Source organism: Clinocottus analis, unplaced genomic scaffold (genome assembly GCF_023055335.1).
Source record: "Clinocottus analis isolate CAN_PGR_092001 unplaced genomic scaffold, fCliAna1.0.p SCAF_23, whole genome shotgun sequence".
In the NCBI taxonomy this organism is placed as follows: domain Eukaryota; kingdom Metazoa; phylum Chordata; class Actinopteri; order Perciformes; family Cottidae; genus Clinocottus; species Clinocottus analis.
Window position 1 is genome coordinate 10,056,404 of NW_027175965.1, and position 14,154 is coordinate 10,070,557.

Sequence of the window (14,154 nt, forward strand, 5' to 3'; positions counted from 1 at the left end):
CACACACACACACACACACACACACACACACACACAGATACCTTTTTGTTGCAAGTATTTGCCAATTAGCACGTTGCGGCTCCAGGTTGTAATCAGGCTTTCCGGTCGGCTGCTGTCTCTGTGCAGCTCAGACGGTCCGAAGCTAAACGCCTCGCTGTTTGTCCAGCAATCATGTCCCGAGTCACACGGACCAATTAGCTGAGCCGAGTGAAAGAGAGGGATTATGGCAGAAGAGACGGGAGAGGAGGAAGAAGTAGGAGAGAAGGGGAGGAGGGTGTTACTGCAGCTCGTGAGAGGAGGCTGAGCGAGGGATCGTCTGCTGGGAAGAAGGAAGAATGAAGAAGGAAGAATGAAGGAGACCGAGTGTGGCTTTGGAAATGAGGGAAGGAAGGAGGAAGGAGGGGAAGGAAAGAGGGGGAGGAAAGCGGGGGAGGAAGGAGGGGGAGGAAGGAGGGAGGAGGGGAAGGAAGGAGGAAGAAGGGGAAGGAAGGAGGGAGGAAGGAGGAAGGAGGGGAAGGAAGGAGGGGAAGGAGTGAGAAAGGAGGAGAAGCAGTGAGGGGAAGGAGGGAGGAAGGAGTGAGGAAGGAGTGGGGAAAGAGGGAGGAAGGAGTGAGGAAGGAGGGAGGAAGGAGTGGGGAAAGAGGGAGGAAGGAGTGAGGAAGGAGGGAGGAAGGAGTGGGGAAAGAGGGAGGAAGGAGTGAGGAAGGAGGGAGGAAGGAGTGGGGAAAGAGGGAGGAAGGAGTGAGGAAGGAGGGAGGAAGGAGTGAGGAAGGAGGGAGGAAGGAGTGAGGAAGGAGTGAGGAAGGAGTGAGGAAGGAGGGTTTGAGGGTTTGAGGGAGCGGATTTCTTCTTTTCTGCAGTGGCTGTGTGATCATGTTTCTCATTGATCTTCTTCCTGACCGACATGTGGCTAAGACGTGCTAATGCGCTGCAATATTTATGCTAATGCCGCCTTACTGACCGAGAAGGGATAATGAATTGATCTTAATTGACGTCTCAATAAACCCCCTCACATTATATGGCATATTTTGATGAAACAGACCTGCATACAATCAATATCTTCCAGCTCAGAGTAAAGTGCCTGTGTGTGTGTGTGTGTGTGTGTGTGTGTGTGTGTGTGTGTGTGTGTGTGTGTGAGTGTGTGTGTGTGTGTGTGAGTGTGAGTGTGTGTGTGTGTGTGTGTGTGTGACCTCACAGGCAGAAGACGCTCCATATTTCACCTAAAGGATTCGTAGCCAATCATGTCACAGGATACTTAGAGCTGCTGTCTATGTTTCTGTACATGGAGGTTTTAAAGTATCCTCTGTTAAAGTGCGGCCACTAAAATGCTGATTATTTGTCCATGAAACCGTGAAACCGTGGTCACGTCGTCTGACAGCAGCGGTGAAGAAAGAGACGACTGCAGCACAAGAAGAACCCACAGAATCTTCTGTTGAGAGCTTGCAGCGCATCGAGGGGAACGCTGCAAAAATATCTGCCCGACACCGAGGCCGAGCGCTCGGTGTGTAATTGGACAGAGAGAAGCAGCAGAGAGGAGCCGGGGGACGCGGTGAGGCCGGATGAGGCAGAATCTATGATCTGAGCCGCTTCCCTTCTGTTTCTTGCTGGAAAAACAAGACTGTTGGCTCAGAGCCGGCTGAGATGAGAGGAGCTCAGATAAATTAGTGGGCTTGAAAGACAATATGCAGCTTCAGTGCTGCGTGGCATTGGCACGGCGCTGTGGACCGACAACTTTCTGATTTCATTTTGACAACACGCCTCGCAAACGAGTGAGGCGGAGAGCGGCTCGACCCGGTCTTAAAGGTAACTTCTGTGAAATCGGATCCGATTTGGAATTAGCTGCGTTTTTGTTTTCCTCTGGTCAGATTGTGCAATTTAACTCACAGCTGAATCTGGCAAAAAATACTTAGAAATAGTGGTCTTTAACTTGGCAACTAAAGGAGCATTAGAAATAGATGAACTCTGGGTAACTTCTCCCGAGGATCGATATCCATTCATCAGACGCCTGTAGCTAGAAATGAAGAGAGACGCGGTACAAAAGGTATTTTTACAGACAGCGTTCGTCTGAAGACCCTCAGGCTGCTGCAGGGCCAGGAGGACGACGCAGGATGAACCCGCCTGGAAGACAAACATCAAATCACAGCGCTTTGGATGGAAAAAGAACAATTCCTGCTTGCAGGTGTCTCAGCACACTGACAGCGATATGCAGAGTGAAACCCGTGTTCATCTGCAGCCGCTCGTCTTCAACACTTTATCAACAAGAAACGGGTTTGTGATAACTGCTAAAAACAAACACATGACGTTCTGGTCGCGGTTACAGGAGCGAGAAGAGTCTTCACCCGGCTGGAGGACATGTGCACTTATGAATTATCAATTCACAACACAAAGACTCAGGACATCCGGTCACATTTCTTAAATAATTTAATTGCAAAAGGGTATTTTAAAAATATTTCTACAAGAATGCATCATCATTTTTTTAGTAATTTGTTGTGTGTGTCTGCAGCATTAAATACATCTTAATGCTCACCAAAGAGGAACTAACAGTTGTATTTCTCAGCGCTTCAGATCACACATGTACAGTTCTCTCTGAAACATCTTCCTGGACGAAGAGTTCAAAAGACAGATGGAGAGAGAGCTCGTTAGGAGGCAGAAGAAAAGACAGTAAATACTTATTTAAAAGAGACGGAAGAAAATAAAGTTGTAACTGATGGGGTGTGTGTGTGTGTGTGTGTGTGTGTGTGTGTGTGTGTGTGTCTTTGCAGGATGTAGAGCAGGGAGAGAAAGGTGGAAGGAATGTTGGGAGAGTTTGAATCCTGTTGGCACACAAGAAGAGAACCACATCTGACAAAGACCTAAAACTCTGATGATCAAAGTGTTTTTACAAAATGTCAATCCTCCTATTTCTCTCACACACACACACACACACACACACACACACACACACACACACACACACACGCAACAGTCCATCTTCATTTCAGCATCGAGTTCTATCAGAAGTTTCTGTGAATTTTAAATATTAAACACTCCCACAAATGTGGGGGAAAAAAATCCAGTTAAAGTATAATTGTTAGCAGTTGAAGTGGGAGCAGTTTAATCATTTTAAGATGTGCGCTCATCACTCACGGCCGGTTGACTTCAGTGAACACAACTGCACCACGTGCACCACGTGCACCACGTGCACCTCATCACCGCTTCATGTCTAAGAGCTGCATCTGCCTGCGTTCCTCCCTCGTTCGCCTCCTGCTTCACGCTCACGCTCATCAACTGAGTCTGTTTCGGTGCCACATGCGACTCCTGCAGCAGAGGAGCTGCCTGGTGATTGAGCCGAGGGCAGGAGGGAGTATTACTGCATGTTCCCGGGAGACTGTGGGTGAAAGTGAGCTTCTGATTGCATTAATTCTGCTCTTTTCTCTCCTCCAACAGTAGACTGTCACTCTTCCCTGAAACTAAACGGTTCTGCAGCATGTTTGCTCTTCTAACTCTTTCTTGTTGTGACCACACATCTGACAGAACCTGCTGATCTTCAGCCATTGCTTTAACAATTTAGGGATATGATATACTTCCTGTCTGATTTGTGTTCACAACAGTATAATCACTACTTGATTGTGTACTACAAATGTTACGGGTTAGTAAGCCCTTTACAAAGTGAGTGAGCGGTAGGAAAAACATCCATATGAGGAAAAGGATGAAACGATTTAAAATGGAAATAAACATTGTTTTGCATAATATCCTCCAGGAACTGAGAGAAGCTGACAAAAGCAATATGCACGGCCACCGACGTCACGCTATTATTACACACCTAACTAATAATATTCACATATTGCATCGATCGGCTGCAACCCAAACAGTGTGGAGACTCTCTGGAAGATCACAGCAGCGGTGCCGCCCGTCCTTCATCCAGCACCGCTCTGCTAGCAGAGCCAACAGTCTGCTGTCCGTGATGCAGCTGCTATCATTTAGCACGAGGGGGTCTGCAGATCGGGGCTCTGTGCGTGCCAGGGCTGTTGATCCTGCACTGTACTAATCACGCCGCAGCCTGAGCGGGGACAGGATGATTGCAGGCCAAACAGGAAATGAAGAGAGATAATGATAGGTCAGCCAGCCGTATGTCTGAGCGCTCGTATCCGTGCTGTGCCAGACCGGCTGCTGCATTAATGGACGTGACACACAAAGACCAATAGCTTTCTCTGGAAGCTCTGTGGAGAGGATCCTGCTGCAGGGGGCAAGCAGCGGGCTAGCTAAGGAGCTATAGAGCTAAGGAGTGATGGAGCTATGGAGCTAAGGAGCTATGAAGCTAAGGAGCTATGGAGCTAAGGAGTGATGGAGCTATGGAGCTATGGAGCTAAGGAGCTATGAAGCTAAGGAGTGATGGAGCTATGGAGCTAAGGAGTGATGGAGCTAAGGAGTGATGGAGTGATGGAGCTATGGAGCTAAGGAGCTATGAAGTGATGACACTAAGGAGCTATGAAGCTAAGGAGCTATGGAGCTATGAAGCTATGAAGCTAACGAGTGATGGCGCTATGGAGCTATGGAGCTATGAAGTGATGACACTAAGGAGCTATGAGGCTAAAGAGCTATGAAGCTGTGGAGCTATGGAGCTATGAAGCTATGGATGGATGAAGCTAAGGAGCTATGAAGTTATGAAGTGATGACACTAAGGATCTATGAAGCTATGGAGCTATGTATCTATGGATCTATGGATGGAGTTATGAAGCTATGGATGGAGTTATGAAGCTATGGATGGAGTTATGAAGCTATGGATGGATGGAGCTAAGGAGCTAAGGAGCTCTGAAGCTATGGAGCTATGTATCTATGGATCTATGGATGGAGTTATGAAGCTATGGATGGATGGAGCTAAGGAGCTCAGGAGCTCTGGATCTATGAAGTTATGAAGCTATGGATGGATGGAGCTCGTCGCCTCGGTGGCGAGTGACAGGATGCGCCGGCTGCGTCGTCGCTGGACGTCCTAATGAAGAGCTGCGATTAAAACCTATGAAAGCTGCATTTTAGTGGTTTGGAGGACGTTTAGATTTGAAAAATAACAACAATTCCATTTTGTCAAAACACCATTTTTCTTTTGTTATTTATCGTATTTTTGTTACAAAACATGTACAGGCTGTTTAGAACAACAACAAAAATACAATATCCAATTTATATGCAATTTCTTTTGTTTAATAATCAGCAATTCATCAGGTGAATCCTCTTGGAGTTTCTCTTCCTTCTGATTGTTTCAAGTCCTCCAGAAAACAGTCCGTCTGGTGCTGGAGGGGGGGGGGGTACAAATAAATACATAGGGCGGGATGTCAGGAAACTAAAACAAGAATTTTGATTATTTCTAAATCCAGATAATAATACGTAGAAAGTAAGGTGTCCCTCGTGGTTTCTCTCAGTTTCTGCATACATATATACATATATATAAACATATATATGTATATATCCTAATTTAACTTGTTTGGGTTCAATAAAAAAGAAGGTTTGTCCACAGAATATAGCGTAATTGTTTCAGATATATTTGCTCCACTGTTCATCATGCGGTAATTCTCCACGGTGGCCAATAGCGGAAGCTGTATTGTACAGTATACTGTGTGCAACGTGACAGACCCACACATCCAAGCACACCAAATCACACGTATACGCACACATGCGCACGCACACGTACAAAAAAACGCACACAAAAGGCCGAGTGGTCTTTCTATAGTGTCGCCACAGTCCTCGTCGCCCCTTCGTCACATGAAGCGTCCGTGAGGGAACTCGGGTTCGACCGGCCATTTTGAAACCACAAATCTCCCAAAAAATGTGTAAGAAAGCCAAAAAAAAGAAGAAGAAGAAAAAAAGGTGTGTGGACAAAACAAAACTAAAAAACATGTCATGTGTAAAAACAGCCTTGATGAGCAGGTGGAGCTCTGGATCCTGAGTCTCTTCGGGGTGAAGAGGTCATCTGGTGACCTTCTGAGGACCAGCAGCCAGAACAAGAGTCCAAACATGTGACTGCCCTCCTTTGACCTATTGACCCCTGTCTTCTTCTTGACCTTTGATCTCTATCCTCCTCCTCCTCCTCCTCTCCAGCCCGTTCACGCTACTCACCTTCAATATGAAGATGGAGAATGACTCGCTCAGTGAAACAGCTTCTTCCAGGAGAGAACCGCCGCTCATCTCTGCTTTCTGTTTCCTGTTTTTTTTGTTTGTGAACCTTTTGGGTCACTTTTTGTTTTTTCATACCAGGGCGTTCATCCTTTGCTATGAATCACGTCCTTCAACGCTGGGTTGAGGGGTCACAGGGGGGTTACAGGGCTGAGGCCGACCTCACTAAAACACACATGCATGCAAACGTCCACCCACACCAGAGCTGGTGAGGCACGCATGGAATATAAGAGGGGGGGGGGGGTAACTCTGGCTCCTCTTTCAAAAACACACAAATTCTGATTGGATGAAAAAAAAAGAACCAATGAGCAATAACAAAAAAAAAAAAAAAAGCAGGAACAGGAAATGGAAGTGGTCGTGAAATAAGGAGAAAACTAATTGTCAGAGGCACTGCAAGCCAGTTTCATAGCGTCTGATTGGCAGAGACGGTCAGGCAGCGAGGGTTTCCATTGGCTCTCTGGCACAGTCCAGCCCCCCTTGTCCCGGCCGCCCGTCGACGGCATCGGTCTGTTCGTCCCGTCGCTCACACCTGGACAGGAAGTGTTTGGTTCATCTGTAGTCTCATGTCCTGAATGCTGCCGAGGATCTTCTTCTGGTGGCCGGCCAGCGTCACGCCTATCCGCAGCAGGTCCCTGAGGAGAGACGAGGGTGAGAACAGGTGGCCGAGTCGTAAAGGAGAAAATAATAAAAGTAGACAAACATCACGAGCTGAAAGCCGAAGTGCACATTTCACTTTGCACCCACGAGTAAACACACAATCACCCAGGTGTGAACACCTTGGTGTCGCCCATAAAAGGGCATCCAGGGTAAGTCAACACATCCAGATACAGAGAGCGTTGCTCTTAATGCAACGTGCTGCTGTTGCCCGGCAGGTGGGCAAGAGAGAGCCGCGATGTGAGAGTTAATGATTACAGCAAACTGAGCTACTGTTCAGCAGCTGCAGGATTCTCACAGTCTGCCTTCGCTGGAGAGACCAGGAAGCACAGGATCGGTTTTTTGTGTAAGATACTAAACAGATTACTCAGTTTGGGGCCCGTCATTCATACTTAGCATGTGTTTGTGAGTCAGTGAATCAGCTTTAGCTCAGCCGCTGTTGCAAACACACTTTCCTCAGTGCACAAAAATATCCAAGAAAAACGACAGCAAACAAGACGGGAAAGTGTAGATGAGTCTTGCGTTTAGAGCACGGTGGGAACATGTGAATCGTTACTGCAGCCTGGAAGGAAAGGCCTGGGAAAGTGCACCTGCTCCGCCGTCATTAGTCAGTCAGCATAATCTAATCGTGGTGGCCATGTTGGTTTAACGCCGCACAATTATATCACGACAACTCTTTTCCGCTCGCTGGTTTGATTTCCCCAGCCGATAGCGAGAGCGGACGGCGTCTGGGGCAGCGATTAGCTAACTGCTGGGGCTGTGCCACAGTCTGCGTCCTCTCCGTTCAGACACACACACACACACACACACACACACACACACACACACACACACACACACACACACACACACACACACACACACACACACACACACACACACACACAAATACTGGCTAATCTAATCCTACACACAGACACCATACACTCTGCTTGTCTCAATGACTCTGTGGCCCCATCCATTTTATTTTAGTGCAAAAGTGTGCACCGAAAATCACACACACACACACACACACACACACACACACACACGCACGCACAAACACACACACACACACACACACACACACCCCCAGACTGCACATCCATCGTCTCCAAAGCAAAATAAGGGTGCAATCACCGTGATGTCACACAAATAAATGGTGTTTTTTGGGTGTTTTCATATTTGGCCGCCCCCATCAGAGCAGCGGTGGAGGATGAAATGATAATAAATGGGAACCATTAGAGGAATTACTGGCCATTAAGGGCAGCAGAGAGCCACAGCACACCACACCTGTCATCCCGGCCAAATTGAAACAGATTACCCCCACCTCCACTCCCTATTATACCGCTAATGAGGATAATTTATTTATCATTATAATCCTAATTAATTTATTTGATCATCACTGGCCTCCAATTTCCATGACTTCCATTACATCATTTCCTGTTTGTAAACAGCAGAAGGTGGATGATCGTCAAGGTCGGCTGGAGATCGCAGATAAAGAAGCGGCGACGAGCGCCGGCTGAAGAATTGTTCTCCGCTGATGAATTATGGATCTGTCAATCGTGTCTGAGCCTCTGAAACAGGTGGTTGTTATTAGTCCCCTATGATTACATAATCCTTCCTGTTTCTGATTGATTACCTCGCAAATTATAGGAAACACGCCGAGGATCTCGTGCTTTGCACAATCTTTTCTGTCTCGTGTCAAGTTTCCAGTAAATCTTCCATTTTGCTTTTTTTAAAACACGTTTTCTATGTCGCTTAACTGGAGACGACGCAGTCTGTGTTCGTGGCACATTTCATACAAATCTGAGATCTAAATGTACCAACACATGCTTTGTGCTTTAATTTACTTTCTTTACACATTTCAGTGTAACATTTCTTTCCCGTGTAAAGCACTGATTCAGCGTCTCTGCACTCACTCTGCTGTCATCTGGGCCACCAGGTCAAACGAGGCAAATCCGGCATTGACGAAGTTGTCGCGGTAGCGGCTCATCTTGATGGCGTCCAGCCAGTCGCCCACAGTGGTGAAAGTGGTATAGTCTGGCACACAGCGGTCCAGCAGGGGCTGGGACACCCTACAATGGGGGGAGGAGGGGGGAGGGGGGGAGAGAGAGAGAGAAACAGAGAGAGAGAGAGAGAGAGAGAGAGAGGGTTAAGGTCGTCACTCTGCTGCCTCTACAGGCCAACCTCACCCCCAACGCCCCCCGCTGAGCGCCACCTCTCCATCTCTCCTCCTCTCCTCCTCTCTCCTCCTCATGGTAGGAGGTGTGTGCAGGGGGGAGGGGGAGGGGTGAGGAGGTGAAGGGGTGAGGGGGTGAGAGGGTGAGGGGGGGGGGTCACCATCATGACTGTGGAGACTCTGGCTGGAGGCCGAGACTGAAGCTGCTGAGGCAAAGTGCTGTTTTCATACAGCAGACGTCAAAGATCAGGATTCACATCGGGGAACGATGATCGTTTGATGTATGAACAACAACAACAACAACAACAACAACAACAACAACAACAACAACAACTACAGGGGTCTGTTTAGCCTGGGCAGTTTATTTGCAAATAGCAATTCATAATTTCTTAACGAGGCTATAATGGATATTTAGTTGTACTTATGTACCGTGCGTCCAACGACACGTTGGACCCTGAATTAAAGAATTTATATTTTATTGATTTAAAAGTGGAACTTTTTCCCTTTTTTGTGCCCCAAATCCACAATTTATGATGAAATATAGGCAGATAATATAAAGCAGGCCGTTTCCTTTTAATATATTTTAGCTTTCATGCTAAAAGCTGCGGCCGCGAGCTGAACACAAGCTGCAATAAACACCTTCACAGTAACCGAGTGGATAGGTTTCTTAATCCAGAATGCAATAATCTGCACTAATCTGCAGCATCAATGGTGTAAGGATGTGCCACGTCTCCCTGCAGACATCTGGACGCCTCTCTTCCTGTTTGTTTGTCTCGTTCCAGTGAGACGTCGCCGTGTTCATGGACGCACATCACAGAGAAGAAACTCAATCTGAGAGTTTGTACTGAGTTCCACTTTCAAACCACATGAAGTGTGTTTAAATCTGATCTGGGAAGTTTGGGTTTCGAATGTTTTTGTCCTGGTCAACTCAAACCAGATTGTGTGTCTCGGTCTGAACGAGCTCATCCGGTGCGTTACGAGTCGTGTGCGTTAATGATCTGATCACCATCATGTGTCCTGCGCGCCAGGTGGCTGCGTGAAAGGGTTAAACATGCCAGAGCTGGAAAGACGTTTTAAATGCTTCTTGATATCTGTGGAATGTAAACACAGATGTTGTCTGACGTGTTTGTGTGATGTGACTCATGAGCTCAACAATGGGAGTTACTCACAGACCTTCAGTGTGTGTGTTCATTAAAATGTGTCGCAGTGTGTTTTGCATATTCCCGCACACCTGTTGACGGCGCCGAAGGGCCTTTTTAAAGAAGAAAGTAACCCGGAGCTGATCAGTAGATACAGAGGCCACCTTGGGAGTTTTAATAAAACTGTGTTACAACTCAGAGAGAAGTGGATGAAGAGGAGGAGGAGGAGGGGCAGAAAGAAAGAGCAGCCCTGTCTCTGCTCTCTGCTCTGCTGATCCCTGTCATCCTTTCTGATGGCATTAGATTCATTAACAATTAAAAGAGGAATGGAGAGAGAGAGGGAGAACACAGAAAAGGCATGAGGGGGAGTTAATAACAGCGGTACAGAGGCTCCATTGAGTGGTGTAGATGGAGGGATTTTTAATAAGGCCTGTGCCGTGGAGCCCTCAGGCTGTTGTTAACGCAGACCCGGCTTCTCTTAATAGAGTATTGTTAGTCCTCCGTCTGGAAAGTCGGCTTCAAAGGGGTCCAGAGCGTCGATGGCCACATGTGAGCCACGAGCAGAGAGGTTAGGTAACGCTGCTCGCTCGCTCAGGAGGCCGCGACCCGGCCTGAACGCAAGGTGAGCGGCGGGACCGTGACGTCCTTCAGGTTGGGTCTGTTCAACCTTCCTGCAGGTTCAACATGTTGAGAGAGCGCCAACGTCTGCGTCCGCAAAGACTCGGCAGCAGAAATGAAGCCCAGACTCTAACAAACCTCCGCTGCTCTTTTCACTTCACGCCTCCGACGCGACACGCAGCCACACAACACACACACAACACAACACACACAACCCAAGTACTTTAATCCCAGACAGTGTTAGCTAACCTCTAATCCAGCCTTCAGGGCGGCGTCTCTCGCTCCTCCCGTTGGCTCAGTCGGCAGGAGGCCACCTCTCCGCTGGCCCGTTTAAAATCTCGTTAGTGGCTAATTAAAAGGCGCTCCCGTCCTTCTCGCGTCGCCTTAATGGAGCTAATTAACCGCACGCTTAATCTTCTAAGAACGTCACTCTGGTGGCCAACCGAGACCCGGCTGTCCCCCGTGAGCCTAAACCAGGATTGTCTGCTGCCCTCCCTCCAGACAGACAGACCCCGATGGACAGATAGCTAGGTCACCCCCCCCCCCCACCACCACCACTCCACCTTCTTCCCTTCAAATCATTTCCAGGAAACAGGTTGCGGAGGAAGGTTGTGCAGCTAAATGTGGACGTGACATCATTGAGGAAGCTCTTATTAGCAGGAGGAGAGTTGCTTTGAGGGCGGCATCGAGCATCGAGCACCGATCAGATCGATTTGCATAAACAGCTCAGGCTGCATTTGTGAGAATTGAAGAGTTGCATGGGAAGAAATCTGCACTTCATAGGAGTTAAGAGCTTGATGCAGCGGAGTCAGAGTGACTCACGTACACCATATCAACTCGGATAAGAAATGTTTGCACAATGGAAATCATCTCGGGTGCAAATGAAATTGCTTCTGCCAGTTAAAGTCAAGTGACTTCATTCAATAAACTAGTGACCTCTGACTGTAATACATTACTAGAGTCAGCAGGTCTCAACATATGACCTCAGGAAAGATTTTCACAAAGCAATCAGCACTAATATCTATGATGAGATGACCATAATGTGACATTATTACCCTTTGCAAAGATCACTAATCCACTTACTGAAACTCATCAAGGCCTCCAGAGAAACTAAGAGAAGCAGCATCACAGCAGCTGCACAAGATTCAACATCTCCAGCTCATCTCCACAGGGACGCGCTGGGGTTTCTGTGACCCACATACTTTGTGTGCGTCAGAATCACAACTCACCCGGTGGACTGCGCGCTGTTGGTGACCACCTTCAGGCTGGCGGCGTTGCGGATGAGCTTGTCCAGCGTGGCCACGATCTGGGTGAACTTGGGCCGCAGGTTCCTCTCTTTGACCCAGCAGTCCAGCATGAGCTGGTGCAGCGCCGTGGGGCAGTCCATGGGGGGGGGCAGCCGGTAGTCCTGCTCCACGGCGTTTATCACCTGAGGAAGGACGAAGCAGGAACCTCAATCGCTCGTAATCACAGAGAGAGAGCGGACGACACGACGAGAGAGACGGCCGATGGAGAGAGCAAGAGGAGGATGAAGGAGAGAAATGATGGAGACGGACTCAGAGACAAACAGGACACGACGGCTGCAGAGAACCAGGTGAAGCCCAGAGGAAGATGAGCTGAAGCCGAGGACGGAGACGCAGAGAGAAAATGGCTTCTGGAGCATTTAACACATTTAAAACTTCCAGAGCTAAATGCTGCTGGATTTACTACAGAATACCATTTCTTGGAAATTATAAATATACATCACATGTCATGTCACAGATATTATATATTTGTAAATATATATTTTGCACATTTTAATTGCATACTATGTTTACATTCAAATAAATTTCCTTAATACACTGGATAGTTTTTTGTATTCTATTGTGTTTATATAATTTACATAGTTTGCATCTATTTATCCATCTATCCATCCATCTATCTATGTATCTATCCATCTACCATCTATCCATCCATCTATCTATCATCTATCCATCCATCCATCTCTCCATCTATCCATCCATCTATCTATGTATCTATCCATCCATCCATCCATCCATCCATCTATGTATCCATCCATCCATCTCTCCATCTATCCATCCATCTATCTATGTATCTATCCATCTACCATCCATCCATCCATCCATCCATCCATCTATCCATCCATCTATCTATGTATCTATCCATCTACCATCCATCCATCCATCCATCCATCTATCTATCCATCCATCCATCTATGTATCCATCCATCCATCTCTCCATCCATCCATCCCTCCATCTAATGCATGTTTCACGTTCAGTAACCAGATCCTTCATCCACTCACGTCCTGGTTGCTCATGTCCCAGTACGGCCGCTCTCCGTACGACATCACCTCCCACATGACGATGCCGTAGCTCCACACGTCGCTGGCCGAGGTGAACTTCCTGTAGGCGATGGCCTCGGGCGCCGTCCAGCGGATGGGGATCTTCCCTCCCTGTGGATATGCGAATGAGTAGGTGAGCATGAAATACTGGAGGGATGGATCACAAACACAGAGTCACACACATACAAGAGGGAGAGAGAGGGTGAGAAAAACACAGTCTGAGGGAAATGTTGATGCTCGACACACGGACGCACGCTGTACAACCCAAACACTGTGCACGCACGACAGCAACACACTCACACAGAATGATGCGTACAAACATGACGCCAGGAGAATATTTAATGTGCTGCAAACTGTATTTCTAAACATCCAGACATCACCAGCCTCCGTTCATGAAGCTGTGTCTGCTCTGCTAACTCTACACAAGTATAGAAGCAGGAATCCATCGTTCACAGGACACGAGCCGGTTGTTTGTCGGTTAAGGATAACACACCGTGGTGGTGATGTCACATGGGAACACACCGTGGTGGTGATGTCACATGGGAACACACCGTGGTGGTGATGTCACATGGGAACACACCGTGGTGGTGATGTCACATGGGAACACACCGTGGTGGTGATGTCACATGGGAACACACATCTATTGTTTTAATGCGCTCGAACTCGCCGATGCTGTAAAATGAGCTCAAAGGAACATACTTGGTGATGTATTGATGTCAGAACAGCACATGTAGCATCTTTAAACATTGATTCCAAACATGAATACACACACACACACACACACACACACACTCCTGCAGCCTCACCAGGGAGCTGGTGTAGGTCGGGTCTGCAGTGTCGTCCTCGAGGAAGCGAGAGAGGCCGAAGTCGGACACTTTGCACACCAGGTTGCTGTTGACCAGGATGTTGCGGGCGGCCAGGTCTCTGTGCACGTAGTTCATGTCTGACAGGTACTTCATGCCGGCCGCGATGCCGCGCAGCATGCCGACCAGCTGGATCACCGTGAACTGCCCGTCGTTGAGCTGGCGCGAGAAGAGAGAGGATGACGAGGATATTAGATGAAGGTTGCATATTCAGAGCAACGCCTGCCTTTTCC

At 47.8% G+C, this 14,154-nt stretch overlaps 1 protein-coding gene across 5 annotated transcripts in view; it reads right to left on the reverse strand.

Annotated features, from left to right (window-relative positions):
* Window positions 1-5,153: 5,153 nt before the first annotated feature.
* The window catches only part of LOC137793677 (ephrin type-B receptor 3-like), a 104,873-nt gene continuing 95,872 nt past the window's right edge, over window positions 5,154-14,154 (reverse strand). For 3 of the 5 annotated variants that reach the window (XM_068589974.1, XM_068589973.1, XM_068589972.1), the window contains exons 12-16: window positions 13,865-14,080; window positions 13,020-13,169; window positions 11,946-12,145; window positions 8,700-8,855; window positions 5,154-6,776 (exon numbers count right to left, since the gene is read on the reverse strand). In XM_068589974.1, coding sequence (XP_068446075.1) covers window positions 6,668-6,776; window positions 8,700-8,855; window positions 11,946-12,145; window positions 13,020-13,169; window positions 13,865-14,080 — 831 coding nt within the window. In that variant the 3' untranslated portion in view covers window positions 5,154-6,667. Of the gene's footprint in view, window positions 6,777-8,699; window positions 8,856-11,945; window positions 12,146-13,019; window positions 13,206-13,864; window positions 14,081-14,154 lie in introns of all 5 variants that reach the window. The other 2 variants (XM_068589971.1, XM_068589975.1) reach the window with 2 other exon arrangements.